Below are 14605 nucleotides of genomic sequence, written 5' to 3' on the forward strand. Positions count from 1 at the left end.
GATAGTAACGAAACCCCGCAAGGTCACGCAGCCGGTACAGTGACAGGTCCCGACGGGTGGCCATTCTGACCCCGTTATGTATGCCTCGACTCCCACAAAAGTTCCAGTTCCGCATAGACCTATTCACTGTCCGGTATCCCCAAAAGATCGGACTGCGGTTGTAGTGAGGAGGGGTTGCAATTTTCTGCGAGGCGCCCTGCTAAATTTCCTATCACAAGCTAACGCTGCGGCGCCGGCCGTGCAAACTCTTGACAATGGCATCCACAATACTACTAACAGACGTCAAGGTGCTTGCGGACGAGTTGGTTTGTTGCCGGCATGCGACAGCGCCGAGACTTGAGGCGCTTTCTCTCCTGGACCAAGCTGAGACCGCAAATGGGAGCCGTGGATTCCAGCTGCTCCTCAAATCATCAGTAGCAGCGCCGGTGCTGAAGACCGCGCTGGCGGAGACGCTGAGCAATTGCCCCTCTTTCGCGGGCCGGCTCGTGCAAGGAAAGGCAGGTCACTCGCAAGACCCACAAAGTCTACCGCGCTGTGGCGGTGTGAATAACGTTTTGCGCAATTTGCTCTCTCGAAGTCCACTGGAGGGACTCACGTACACAAGGACGGCCTTTCGCCTCCCCAGTTTGCAACGCCGCTCCCTCGCCGTCCCTCACCCCCTGCCCTTCTTCTCTACCGGGCGCGACGAGGCAACCCCCCTGCGCCCCCGACCTCTTGCCCTTTGCCCTCTCTCACTTCCCGCAGTCCGGCACCTTTGACGTGTCCTGCTGCAACAGCGGCGCCCGGCTGGTGATCGCCGCCACCTCCGCCAGCTTGCGGCAGGCGGAGGCAGCGGTGGGCCACGCACCAGTCCAAGCCGAGCCCCTGAACCCCTGGGCCGCATTCGCGCTTCCCACATCTCCTGACCACATCTGCCGCAACCAGGTGCGTAGTATCTCGCTAGCCGGGATGCCCTGTATTTGACTCATACCGCTGGCTGGAGCATGCGAGGGCCGTGACAAATCGAATCGGACACTGCAACAGCGTTCCCGGCATGCACCCACGTGACCCACCACCAATACAACCCCTTCCAAGCTTTATATACACACACACACGATGATGACACTTCCGTGCTCCTGCTGCACCTGCGCGGCGGCGGCGCGCTGCTGGCTTTGTCCGCGTACGCACCCCTGGCCGACTTCGAGGCCCTGCAGGCCTTTGCCGCGCACCTGTCCGCCACCTACAGCACCGCCACCCACATCCGGGAGATTCAGGCGCCCGGGGCGGCGTCTGTAACTGCTGCGGCAGCGGCAAGGATGGTGGAGGTGGCGGCGTCTGGCGCCGACGGCGCCGGTGGCAGCAGCCGCAGCAGCAGCAGCGCGACCAAGCACGACAGCCACTGCGGCAGCGACGCGGTGAGCCGCACCGGCAGTCACTGCTCCATGGACAGCGCTCGCAGCGTGTGCAGCAGCATCGGCATCGCACCGTTTGCGCACGCTTCCGGCATGGCGGCTTCATCAGCGGCGGCCGGTCTGGCGGCGCCCTGTGCCTTGTGCGGCGGCGGCCCTGCTGCCGCCGGGGTCGCCGGGGCCGCCGCCGCCGCTGCTGCCACCACAACCAGCGCCCCCATCAGCATCAGCGCCAGAGTCAGCAGCAGCAGCCAGCTCCGCACCCTCTCCAGCCACCCCTTCACTTTCGAGGAGATCACTTGGGAGGAGGAGGAGCAGGAGGAGGAGGACGGGGGGGCCGTAGCTGGGGATAGCGACACGGCCGCCACAGCAGCAACCGCGGCCTCGGGCAGCCCCCCGCCGCCGCGGCGCAGTGCCTCCGCCGCCGCGCGGAAGGCCACCGCCGCTGCCGCCAGCTCAGTCGTGAGTGCTTGCTGCGCCGCCTGCCGCAGCACCTACACCGCTGCCACCGCCGCAGCCGCAGCCGCCAGTCCCATTCGGCTGGCGACGGCGCTCGCTGCCGCTGCGGAGCAGCTGCCGTCGCCTTTCGCCGCGCAGCGTGCCTCTGCCGCCGCAGCTGCAGCTGCTACAGCCGTAGCTAAGCAGCCGGCGCGTGCAGCGTTCCGTGCGGATGCGGTGGAGGCGTTGGCGGTCGAGGGGCCGCTGCCCCAGGGCGTGCCGGAGCGGCCGGACCGGCTGCTGCTGGCGGCGGCTGCGGCGCCCCTGGTGGCGGGCGGCAGGTGGGCGACGTGGGCGCTGCTGGCGGCCAGGTCACTCATCTACACGGACATCCTGGGTCAGGGCTGCGAGGTAAGGCCTACTGCACATGCATTAGCAGCATAGCATCCAATCGATGTTGTTTGGGCTGTACCGTTTCAATCAGCACATGCTTGCGTGCAAGCAGCTTCAGGCAGCGTCCGGCAGCATGCATGGCTGCTGGTCGTGTCTAAGCCTTGGGAGCATGTGGTGGCTGAGCTTTGCTTCACGTTGGCGAGCAATCAAGGTCGTAGTTACTGCGCCGTCCTGCCCATACGGCCTTGCCCATAGATATGGCCTTCTGCCATGTGACGCACGTGCAGGTGCGGCTGCTGCACCTCCCCACCGCCCGCCTGGCCGAGCTCAAGTCCCAGGCGACTGCGGAGCTGGCGCAGGAGAAGGAGTGGGAGGAGTCCCACGCAGCAGCTCACGCGGCGGCAGCGGCGGGCGGCAACGACAACGCCGCCTGCTGTGGATGCGCGTGGCATGGCCCGGCGCTGCGTGACGTCCAATGGGTATCCAGCAATGACGTGTTGTGTGCACGCCTGATGCAGGCGAGTGCATGGGTGTGCGCGATCAGCCAGGGACAGGGTGTGGCTAGCTGTCTGCGCCCGCCCTGCCGTCTCGACCATTCGTGACCGCGGTACCACATGCTGACATGCGCCACACAGCGGGGTCGCGCTTCTGCCGCCGCCGGCCCCCCTCCCCCACCACCACAACTACCACCACCGCCGCCGCTGATGCCGCACACGCCGCCCGTACTTGCTCGCAGCTGCTGCACTCCACGCCGCTGCGCCAGATGTGGCCGAGCATGACGCTACTGCGCCCAGCCGACCTGCGCCGCCGCCGCCTGGGCGGCCTGAGCGGCCAGCAGAGCCTGAGCGGCCTGCTACCGGCAGAGACGGCTGCGGCTTCCGCGTCCGCGGCTGCTGCTGCTGACCCGCTGGTGCTGGGCAACGCCAGCTACGCAGCCCGGATGCAGGCGGCGGCGCCGAGTCGGCAGAGCCTGGGCCGGCTGGCGGGGCAGTTGCGGCAGTCCCTGGGGTGAGCGAGCGGATTTAGCAAAGCATTGGATACATGGCTAGCTAAGGCTGCGTTGGGGTTCAGAACGCTTTGGGAGGCTGAGCCAAAAGCGTGGGCGCCTGTTGGGCTACTGTCGGATGGTTGTTGGTCTCGTAGTTCTAGGCCGGTCGCGGGTCACCTGCACATAACCCATCAAGCCCCTTTCTCCCTTTTATACACACCGCATGCATGCCTCATGCTGCCATGAGTACAGGTATGTGGTCCCGCAGCTCAGCCGCAGCCTGGCGCAGGCGCGCGCCGCGTTGCAGCAGGTGCAGGCGCAGGCAGGGGCTGCGCTGCTGCTGCTGCCGGGGTCCGCGGCAGCCTCCCACCCGCAGGAGTGCGGGCAGTCACCGGCGGGGCCGCTGACGGTGGCGGCGCTGGACGTGCGGCCTGACCTGCTGACGGTGCGTGCGTGTCCTGCCGATGAGTTTGATAACCGGTGCCGTACTGAGTTGCCTTTTGAGTTTGCTGTATGGCAGTTGCAAGAAGGAGGCAGGCCGCCCCTGCGCGCGCGGCTGCGCCCCGCTGTCTGCTTTGCCCTGTCCGCTTACTGGCACCCAGCCACAGTGTTGCTCACGTGCTTCGGGTACCAACATACAAACATGATGCCACGCACACGCAGTTCGGCCCGGAGCGCCCCGTGGCGGTGCTGCCCCTGGATGGCACGGTGGCGCCAAACACAGTGCTCGCTTACCCCGCCATCGCATCAACAGCAGCCCCCGGCGCCGCCGCGGGCAGTAGCACCTGCCTGGCAGCTGCGCTACACCGCGTGACGTGGCGCCAGCTGGATGCCATGTACGGCAAGGACCTGGCAGCCGCGTTCTAGCTGGAGCCTTGGCTGGAGCATAATCATAAGTGCCGTATTGGAAGGAGTGATCTGCTGCGTGCTTTAAGTAGGAGTAAAGTTTGTGCAGCGTGCCCTCAGGTCTTGGAACAGTAGACACGTGAGACAAGTGGATTTACAGGATTGAGATTGTCTGATTGAGCCTTGGGGAGTTGTTGGGCTAAAGCTCTGTCATCATATTGCCATAGGTTTGGGTCCCGCGTACGGTATCATTTAGTTTGGCACGCGTTTTGCCCGTGCAGGATGAGCAGCAGGTGCACGCACACAGGTTGATGCCTGTGCGGACTTGCTTGTAGGCGTCAAGGAGCAGACAATACGGTATTGGCTCTGCTAACGAAGGAGTTACTGCGAAGCGTGGGTAGGCGCTCCGCCCCTCAGGGCGTGGAGTGGCAAGAGCGTGAATGCACTATGGTGGCCAGAAAATGTTGACTTCTCCGGAGCGAAGTATGAGCGTCGGAGAAGGCAGGTTCTCACGACGATTAAGTGGTATGGCACGGAGGCTAAGTAGCGCAGCTGCTGCTGGTAGCAGCATCTGCCGTCTGTCTCTTTCTATCTTACAGTACTGTTCTGCCGTGTTTTTGCTTTTATGGCTGAAGTGCCTATTTCCCGCCCACCCACCCTTGATCTGCCGGTGGGAGGCAACTGAGAGACGCCTAACGGCCACTAGGTCAAAGTGAACTTGGGGTTTTCGGGTTTTCAGCACCGACTGTGGGGCTTGCTGTTTGCTTTGTTGCTTGTAACGTTGAGGAGTGAGAAGCGGGCTGCAGTAGGCAGGGTGTGGTTGTGGAGAGTGGACGGACTGAGGATGAGGCCTGCGTGATTGCACGATGAATAAGCTATAAGTTAATCCAGTACAATAGCAAAGCAACAGCTCTGTACGGTATCGCAGCAGGTGGATGCGGTCGTCACAGGCGGCGACCTGGCGGCGGCGCTGTGATGGTGAGAGTTTGAGCGCTCGGGTGTCGGGCGGAGCTATTGTGCGGCATAAGGTGCGGGGCGGACCTGATAGGCATGCCTTGTTGGGTGTGCTTGAAAAAAAACGCAACACTTTGCGGGGTTGTTGGGATTGGCACTGCTGCAGAACCGTGCCGATACACAGCCCGTGCGGTCCGTGTCGGAAACGGCGCGGCGGTCTCCCATCCGCCCCATTTGCCTGCCGCATGTGCTCATCAAAATAGACTTCACTAAATTCATGAAAGCGGGAAGGGCAATCGGGATCAGAATCGGGATTGCAACACCGCGTCAGTTGGATCGGGCAGAACTTTCCCTGTCGTCTGCAATCCTAAATTTCTAACATTCAGGAAGTACTTGGGATACTGCGATACTCAGTTAAACTGCGTCGCATGTACCGGACTAGCACTCGAGTAGTTTGAACTCGAGTACACATTTCCGAGAATGGGCGCCGCGCCTTCAAAGGCGTCAGGCTTTTGGCCAAACTTCCGCGTACTATCAGATGTTCTCGTTCAAGGCCAGGTTGATGAGACGACGGGCCCTCGGCGAGGGCCAGCCATGGCCGAGACAGACCAGGCCATGCAAGATGCGTCCAGCTTTGGACTTCAGCTGCTCTTCCGGCAGTCGCTGGTGGCACCGCTGCTCCAAGCTGCACTTGAAGAGGCCTTGACGGACCTGCCGTGGTTTGCGGGCCGGCTGGTGCTGCGCGAGGTGGGTGGGCGGTGGGCACGGAGGTTGTGAGGACGGATGGCGTGTGCAAGAGTAGACCGGCCTGGCACTGGTAGTACCGTATGGCTTGGTGATCGTGCGTGTATGCGGATTAGATGAAGGCCATTCCGTTTGGTGCACTCGATTGGTATAGGGTGCAGGTTCATGCACATGGCGTGGACAAACCGTCGGGAAGTCATAGGCATGCCCCAGGCCGCAAACCTGAATCCTTCAAGTTGTGCAGCATTGGACTTGTCCGTAACCGCCATGCAGGGCGGGCGGCAGTTTGACGTGTCCTGCTGCAACAGCGGCGCCCGGCTGGTGGTCGCCGCCACCTCCGCCAGCCTGCAGCAGGCGGAGGCAGCCATGCGCAACAGCACAGGGATGGCCTCCCCCGGCACATCCGTGCTCAACCCCTATCGCTCGCTGGTGCTGCCGGTGGATGCAGACGCCATTGTCCGGCAGAAGGTGAGACAGTGGGTCCCCATCGGCAGCCTTTTTCCGCACCCCTTTCGGTTCCCGGCGCCACGCCTCGCACACCTGTGTGTGGCACTGCATGCGTCGCGTCACGGCCCTGCATATATCCTATGCCAATCACCGATCCCTTCATCTCCCCAAACCACCTGACCACGCCCGCAGCTGCCGCTGGCCTCCGTGCTCCTGCTGCACCTGCGCGGCGGTGGCGCGTTGCTCATGCTGTCTTTGTACCACGGCATCGCGGACTTTGAGTCGCTGCAGACCTTTGCTGCGCACCTCTCGGCCGCCTACAACCGCCGGGTGGCGGCGGAGGCGGCGGCGCGGGAGCCGCCGCCGGTGGACATGCTGCTGGGAGAGCTGGACAGCCGGTCTTTTCAGACGCGCGCAGCGGAGGTCGTGAACCCGCGCACAGGAGCTTTCTTCAACCCGCAGTGGCCGGCAGAGGTGCTGGCGGCAGGCGCAGCCGCCGCTGCGGCGGCGACCGGCACGGCGACTGTGGCCTCGGCGGCTGGGCCAGCGGCGCCCCCGACCGCCACCGCCGCACGCGCGGACGCGCACCCAACGCAAGCACCTGCTGCGGCAGCATTAATTGCGGCGGCGGCACCAGCACCAGCAGCACTGGGTGTGCCGCCGCGGCCCGAGAGCTATATGTTGGCGCGGCCCTGGCAGATGGCGGTGGTGGTGTACCACTACATCCGGGAGGTGGTGGTGCGCGGCGGCGGGCTGGAGGTGGGTGCGTGCGCGCATGTGTGGGCCATGATGTGTGTGTGTGTGTGTGTGTGTGTGTGTGTGTGTGTGTGTGTGTGCGTGTGCGTGTGTGTGTGTGTATGCTGGATCACAAGGAAGGGAGCACATACGCCGGCCCTCCTGACACTCTTCTCGCTCACTCGTCGAGATATTCTATCCGCTGCTGCCTGCTGCTGCCCGCCGCTGCCTGCTGCAGGGCCGTGTAGTTCGGGTGCCGGCGGCCCGACTGGAGCAGATCAAGCAACGCGCCCACACCGAGCTGCTCCAGCTGCGGCAGGAGGAGGAGGAGGCGGCCCAGCTGCAGCAGCGGCAGCAGCAGCAGGGGAAGGGGCTAAAGGGCCGGCCGCAGGAGGGCGGCGGCGGCAGCATTGAGCTGCATGCCTCGGCAACAGCAGCAGCAGCAGAGGCAGTGGGCGCGGCGATTGCCGCTGGCGGCGGGGCGGCGTGGGTGTCGGCGAGGGACGCGCTATCAGCTCGGATCACGCAGGTGCGTAACGCGTGTGTAATTGCATTCCGTAACCTTGCAATAAGGCGAGGCCATGCTTGCGAATGCTACTTACCCATGCCGCCGCCCACACACGTGCACAGGTGATGCACGCGTTGCCGGTGCGGCGGCAGGGGCCCATGGTGCTGCTCCATCTGGTGAACATGCGGCGGCGGCTGCAGGGGCCGCCGGGGCAGCAGCTGCAGGCAAGCGCCGCAGCCGCAGCAGACCACGGCCAAGGCCGGGTCCCGCTGGGCGGCAGCGGTAGCGCCGGCGGTGTGCCTGCGGCTGCGGAGCAGCTGGCGGCGGCGGCAGCTGCAGCTGCCACCTCCGCCGCGGCTGCACCAGCCGGGTTGCCGTCAGCGGCTGCTGCTGCTGCAGGTGGTGGAGGTGCTACTGCTGGTGCTGCTGCCGGGGCCGCTGAACTGGTGCCCATGCGCCAGCTTGGGAACATGGCATACGGGGTGTGGCTGGATCTGCCGCCGTGCCCCTCTCAGCAGGAGCGGTTGGGACACCTGGCCAGCCGCATCCGCACCGCCATCACGCAGTGAGTGTGTACATATGGTGTGTGGCGCCGTGCGGTGCCGGGGTCACGTGATGGATGTATATGTGGTGGCGGGCACTTTGGGTAGCGTGTGATGGGTGCACGCCTGCATGGCATGCACATGGGGGCACCGCACCAGAGTAGCGAGGCTTTCGGCGTGCTGCTTGCATCTTTTGCTGCAACGCATGCATTTCAGCTAACACAAGTGCAACCGCACATCGCATACACTGTCTTTGCGCAACGTTTTCCTTATGCTCTTCAACACACACACACACACACACACACACACACACACACACACACACACACACACACACACATACACACACTTCGCGTCGTCTGGGCGGGCTTTCGTTTCGTTTTTTAACACACACATACACACACTTTCTCTTCGTTTCCCTAACACACACGTTCGTGCCACGCGCCGCAGCCACGTCGTACCTCATTTCCACGACACGCTGGCGCAGCTGCGGTCTCTGTTGGCGGTCCCGGGCGCCGACGCGCGTCGGCTGATGACCACGTTGGTTGCGGGCTGGCGGCGGCGGGAGGCGTGCTTGTTTGCGCCCGAGGGGCCGCTGCTCATAAACCACTGGATCATCCAGCACAAGCTGTGGCAGGTAGGCGCGGCCAGACAAGACGCGGTTCGTCACGTGTTTGTTGACCCTCGCATGCTGCTGTTCCTATTGCCTCCCTGTTCCCATCCCTCCCTACCTCCCTACCCGCTGCCGCGGTGCCGCCGCACCCTCTCATCTTCCCCTTCCCACGGCCACGTGGTGTGCCGGTTGCAGTTAGGACCCGAGCCGCCGCTGGAGCTGCTGCCACTCGGCGATTGCCTCATCCCCAACCTGTTCCTCACAGTGGACAGCCCGCCTCAGCCCCCGGCAGTAGCAGCGGCGGCGGGGGCGGGGGCGGCGGCGGCGGCTGCTACAGCCGCCTCTGGGGCGGCCGTGGCTGTCGGCAGCAGTAGCACTGGCAGCGGCAGTAGCAGTAGCAGGCGGGACCTGTTGATGGTGGTGGTGCTGCACAAGCTGGTGTGGCGCCAGCTGGACGCGGTCACAGGCGGCGACCTGGCGGCGGCGCTGTGATGATGAGGGCTGGGGCCGGGTGCCGATGACACGGACTGGCGGTGGACTAGGGGAGCAGGGGGTGGTACAAAGGATGGAGCAGGGGAGGGGCGTGAGGCACGGTGAGGCGCGGCGGCTCACAGCTTGACTGCCGGGTGATCGGGTCAGAGGGGAGGGGCGGCAGTGGTTGGACATCACGTGCTCAGTCCCGCAGTGTGTGGTACTGGGTGGCCAGCTGCGTAACGTCTGGTGTGAAGGCGGCGGGGGTTGTCCCGTCGCGGTGGTGGCGTCTCCCGCGGAGGGGCTCCCGCCTCCGGGACCCTTCGGGTTTTAGGGTCCGAAGGGTTTACGAGCACCTCACCTAGTGTGTAGGCCATACCTGTCAAACATATGGGACATCTTACGCGTAGTCAGCGCCTTCCCTGGCGTTTTGAAAATCTTCGCGAAGTACATGGGAGTTCACGGCCCGGGTTACGTCAAACCAACCGCCAGCGCTTTGATCCGACCGGGATCGTGACCCCCTAGTCTGCAGTCTATGTCCTGTCTTGTGGTCGCTGCTATGCTTCATGCGTCCTAGCGGGTCCGTTGTGCGAACTTGTGTCGGTTCGCAGCGATACAAGTGGGCGATGGGCGCGAAGAATTCTCGCTCGGCGCCCGCTGTGCCTGCGGCCGCGGCGCAAGCAATTAAAGCACCGACGGGTATCGTCACTATCGAGTCAAATGAGCTCGTGGCCGCCCCGACCAGCCGCACGGCCCCTGCGGACGACGAGCGAGCTCTGTCGACTGGCGACCAGGTCCGTTCGGGGGGGGGGCTCCGGGGGGGGGGGGCTTGGGAGGATGCTCGGTGCTAGCGTAGCTAGCGGAGTGCGCAGGGTGGGGGACGAGGGTCCGGGGTCACACGGCCCAAAGCGGAGCACGTTCATTGCCCGCCCTCGTTTACCCCCATGCACCCTGCCTCCCCTCCCCTCCTGTCCTGTACTGTCCTTCCCCTGCCCGCCCTCTCTCACCGCCACGGCCGCCGCATGCTGCTGCTGGCACCCCGGCCTTCCCCGCCTGCTCCTGACGACCTCCTTGCCGCATGCACATGCAATGGGACATGCACTTGCATGAGGCATGCACATGCAATGGGACATGCACATGCATGAGACATGCACATGCATGAGACATGCAATTGGAATGAGGCGTGCACGTGCAATGACATGCACTGCTGCAATGACCGCACGCACGCAGTGTTTGCTGGGCCTGAGTGACGTGTGTGCTCAGCTGCTGCTGGAGGAGGCGCTGAGTGCTGAGCTGCTGCGGGCCGCACTGGCGGAGGCGCTGGCGGCCGTGCCGTGGTTTGCAGGCCGACTGGTGCTGCGGCAGGTGCGTAGGGAGGAGGGAGGAGGGAGGAGGGAGGAGGGAGGAGGGAGGAGGGAGGAGGGAGGAGGGAGGAGGGAGGAGGGAGGAGGGAGGAGGGAGGAGGGAGGAGGGAGGAGGGAGGAGGGAGGAGGGAGGAGGGAGGAGGGAGGAGGGAGGAGGGAGGAGGGAGGAGGGAGGAGGGAGGAGGGAGGAGGGAGGAGGGAGGAGGGAGGAGGGAGGAGGGAGGAGGGAGGGACGGCGTACGTACACAGATAGCATGGAAGGGGTGCGGCCTGCGATTGCGTCAAGTCATGGACGCCTCCCCAAGCCCCGCCTCTCCCCCGGCACCCGCCGCGCGGCCCGCCCCACCCCCTGCCCCTGCCCCCCTCCACTCACCTCACGGCCTGACCCTTCACCGGCAGTCGAGCACCTGCCGGTACTTGATGCACCACCTCGCAATCCGTGCCCCACACATCTTTCCTTCACCGCTTCCCTGCAATCCTTCTCCGCCCCTCTCCGCTCCTCTTCTCCCCTCGCCGCCCCTTCCACCCCACTCTCAAGCAGTCCGGCGCCTTTGATGTGTCCTGCTGCAACAGCGGCGCCCGGCTGGTGATCGCAGCCACCTCCGCCAGCCTTCAGCAGGTGGAGGCAGACATCACGCCTCCCAAACCTCCCCTGAGGTCTCGTGCCGCTGCCGCCACTGCTACTGCCGCCGCTGCCACGGCCGCTGATGGAGCTGCTACAGCCGCCGCTGCTACAGCCGCCGCTGCAGCGGGCGGGTTCGCAGCTTGCCCGGGTGACCGCAGCGGCATGGCTGGCGGAAGCGGTGCTAACCCGTGGGTGTGGCAGGAGTTTGCGATGCCGCGAGACCCCATGGCCATTGTGCAGGACAAGGTGCGAGCTTGTGGGTGTGGGCCTGTGGGGTGTGTATGTGTGTGGGGGCACACCTGGGTCACATCGCTGCCCGCTGCCGGCCTCCCCTGCTGCGTCCCAGCCCACCACGCACACAGCAGCAACCACACATTGTGTTTTGACACTTCACCCGGTTAACCCACCTCCCCCCCGCCCACTTCCCCAAACTGACGACCCGCCCGGCCTGCTGCGCCCGTGCCCGCAGCTTCCCCTGGCCTCCGTGTACCTGCTGCACCTGCGCGGCGGCGGCTGCGTGCTGACGCTCACAGCCTACCACGGCATGGCCGACTTTGAGTCGCTGCAGACCTTTGCCGCGCACCTCTCGGCCGCCTACAACAGACAGCTACAGCTAACCGGGGAGGAGAGGGCGCAGAAGCCGCCGGCTGCAGCGCCGCCGCTGACTGAGGCCCCGGCGCCGCCTCCAGGGCTGTCAGTGGAGCAGCGGAACCAGCAGCAGCGAGGTCAGAAACAGGAGGTGGTTGTGGCTGTGGCGTCGACTGCGGCAGCAGTAGCAGGGCCTGCCGCAGCTGCTGCTACTGCCGCCCCGCATGCGCCGCCAGGGGTGCTGGTGGAGGTTCAGGTGGCGTCGCGTTCCGGCAGCGCAGCCGACCTGCTGCTACAGCCGCCGCAGCAGCCCGTGCTACAGCCACAGCTGCCGCTACAGCTGCTACAGCCGCCGGAGGCGCGGCGCAGCCCCCGCTATGACCCGGGTGCATTGGAGGCGCTGGCGGCGGCGGAGCTGCCGCCCGGCGTGCCGCCGCGTGAGCGCACGTTCGCGCCGAGCGCCGCCGAGCTGGGGGAGGCGATGCAGCGGATGACGCACGAGGTGGCTGTCCGCGGCGGCGGCAAGGAGGTGCGGGTGGCGGCGTCTGCGTGTGGTCGTGTGTGTGTGTGTGTGTGTGTGTGTGTTAAAGAGCACAAGGAAAACGTTGCGAAAAGACAGTGTATGCGATGCAGCAAAGCGACGGTTTACGGATGTTACCTGAAGTTACCTCGCATACCTGCTGCGTGTGTGTGTGTGTGTGTGTGTGTGTGTGTGTGTGTGTGTGTGTGTGTGTGTGTGTGTATGTGTGTGTGTGTCTACCGCTCATGACGCGGGTTGGGGGTTACGCATGAGTGTTCGCGGGGCTTTGGAGACTCGAGGGCATGCCTGCTGTTTGTGTCCTCTCCAGCAGCTGACCCACACATCCCTTGCCTGCCTCCTGTCTCCGACACCCGGCGGCCCACCAAACACATAACCACACAAAGCACTTCCCCTTCTGCCCTCCTGACGCACACACGCACAGCGCCGACTGTTTCACGTGCCCGCCGCCCGCGTGGCCGAGCTCAAGGCCCAGGCGACTGCGGAGCTGGCGCAGGAGAGGGAGCGCGCAACCGCGGCGGCGGCGGCGGCGGCGGCAGACCCCAGCGGCGGCGATGACGAGGAGCGGCAGCAGCTGCAGATGCTGAGGGACGTGGAGTTCGTGTCTACCAAGGACGCGTTCGTGGCGCGGCTGCTGCAGGTGGGTGGCGGGTGCGGCAAGCAGGACTGATAGAGCGCGTGAGGACTGCTTGGTGCGGCCGTGGCGTGCAAGTCGGGATTTTGATAGGAGGTGAGGAATAGCAAGCGCGCGTCCCTACTGACCCTACGCCAGCACACGGCTATATTGGGTGCCCCTGTAGTGTCTCCGTCTCCAACCCACCGTTTCCGCGCCCGCCCTCCCAAGCCCTCGCCCGCCCTCGCCCGCCCTCCACCACCCTCCGCCCTCTGCACGCAGCTGCTGCACTCGGTCCCGCTGCGCCGCGGCACACCGCTGACACTGCTGCAGGCCGCCGACATGCGCCGCCGCGTCGTGGACGACCTCCGGGCCCCAGCAGCCGCAGCCGCAGCCGCAACAGAAGTAGGAGCAGGGGCAGCGACAACAGAAGTAGTAGCAGCAACAGAAGTAGCAGAAAGGGCTGCAGCAACAGAAGTAGTAGCAGCAGGAGCATCGGTGCGGGCGTCAGCGCCGTCGGCGGCACCTGCTGTCGAGAGTGCGGTCGGAGGCAGCGGCGGCCATGGGGCCCCGACGCAGCAGCCGCACCGGGGGGTGCCGCAGCCGCTGCCGGTGTCGCAGCTGGGGAACGTGCTGGGCACGGCACGTGTGGACGGATTGCGGGCGTCGGAGCAGAGCCTGGGGTGGGCGGCGGGGCTGCTGCGGCACTCCCTTACCAGGTGTGTGTGTGTGACATGTGTGTACGGCACGCACCGTAGATAGGTTGTTACTAAGTGGCAATGCGCGAGATTGAGTACTGTACATCAACGTGTAGCTGCGTGTTGCTGTAGTGTTCCCACCCATGGCTCTTCCCGCCCCTGCCACACATCACGGACGTATGTACGGGCAGGTATGCCCCGGCGCAGTACCGCCGCAAGCTGTACGACGACGTACAGCTGGTGGCCGCACATGGCGGGCGCGGCCTGATGTACGAATTCGTACTGGAGCGCCGGCTGCAGTACAACCTGACGGCGGTGGAGGGACCAGTGCTGGTGTCGTGCTGGGAGGTGGAGTACGAGCTGTGGCGGGTACGTGCCTGGCTGGGAGCATGTCTAAGCATGTATACGCTCGCATACCACCCGTCCCAAGCCACGCACAAGACGCTGCATATGCACGTAATCACTTGCTGCTACCTGTAAGGCCCGCATGCAACCCAGCATGTACGATGTCCTTGTGTTCGTGCGTGTGCATGTGTGCAGTTCGGTGGCCAGCGGCCGCGGGTGTTCCGAGGCCTGGGCGACAGCAGCACAAGCACCGCCATTGTGGTGTCCTGCCCGCCGCCGCACCCTGATGGCGACACCGCGGGCGGCGCCGACAAGATCAGCAGCAGCAGCAGCAGCAGCAGCAGCAGCAGCAGCGACAGCAAGGGTGCTGGAGGAGGTGGAGGAGGAGATGGAGGAGGCGGCAGGGGCGGTGGCGGTGGCGGGGGGCTGGATGTGGCGCTGACGCTGCACCGGGCCGTGTGGGTGCAGCTGGATGCGCGGTGGCCGCCGGGTGCGGATGGCGGCGGCGGGCTGGCGGCGGCGTTTTGAATGGGGCGCAAGTAAGCACGGAGAGGTTTTCGGAGGACGCAGTAATCGTGGTGGTACGGTTGTTGACGCGTGGTGGTATGGCTGCGGGTGTGGGTGTGCGCCCTGGACGCCGTGTTCTACTAATAGGGATTGGGGGGAAAGGACTCATCGCACCCGGATTTCCACATCAAGGTGTGCGATGCTCTGGAGTCCGAATGTGTGTGCGCCTTCCTGAAAGTCCACTGTGTTAAGAACCGAGG

General features: G+C 65.0%; 3 protein-coding genes across 3 annotated transcripts; all 3 read left to right on the forward strand.

The window, feature by feature from the left end:
* The first annotated feature begins 108 nt into the window (after positions 1–108).
* Positions 109–5360, forward strand: CHLRE_10g426800v5 (uncharacterized protein). Its single transcript, XM_043066569.1, has 7 exons — positions 109–497; positions 745–924; positions 1194–2237; positions 2507–2737; positions 2956–3227; positions 3460–3652; positions 3871–5360. Exons 1-7 carry the CDS (start codon positions 255–257, stop codon positions 4072–4074), a joined length of 2367 nt encoding a protein of 788 aa, XP_042919966.1. The 5' UTR covers positions 109–254; the 3' UTR covers positions 4075–5360.
* A 48-nt stretch (positions 5361–5408) lies between these two features.
* On the forward strand, positions 5409–9480 carry CHLRE_10g426850v5 (uncharacterized protein). The gene is made up of 7 exons (XM_043066570.1): positions 5409–5754; positions 6025–6219; positions 6391–6957; positions 7172–7462; positions 7564–8006; positions 8434–8620; positions 8792–9480. Exons 1-7 carry the CDS (start codon positions 5488–5490, stop codon positions 9086–9088), a joined length of 2247 nt encoding a protein of 748 aa, XP_042919967.1. The 5' UTR covers positions 5409–5487; the 3' UTR covers positions 9089–9480.
* A 68-nt stretch (positions 9481–9548) lies between these two features.
* Positions 9549–14560, forward strand: CHLRE_10g426900v5 (uncharacterized protein). Its single transcript, XM_043066571.1, has 8 exons — positions 9549–9861; positions 10298–10432; positions 10973–11302; positions 11526–12173; positions 12607–12822; positions 13078–13514; positions 13685–13862; positions 14034–14560. Exons 1-8 carry the CDS (start codon positions 9694–9696, stop codon positions 14364–14366), a joined length of 2445 nt encoding a protein of 814 aa, XP_042919968.1. The 5' UTR covers positions 9549–9693; the 3' UTR covers positions 14367–14560.
* The last annotated feature ends 45 nt before the right edge of the window (positions 14561–14605 follow it).

This window comes from Chlamydomonas reinhardtii, chromosome 10, assembly GCF_000002595.2.
Source record: "Chlamydomonas reinhardtii strain CC-503 cw92 mt+ chromosome 10, whole genome shotgun sequence".
NCBI classification, from domain to species: Eukaryota; Viridiplantae; Chlorophyta; class Chlorophyceae; order Chlamydomonadales; family Chlamydomonadaceae; genus Chlamydomonas; species Chlamydomonas reinhardtii.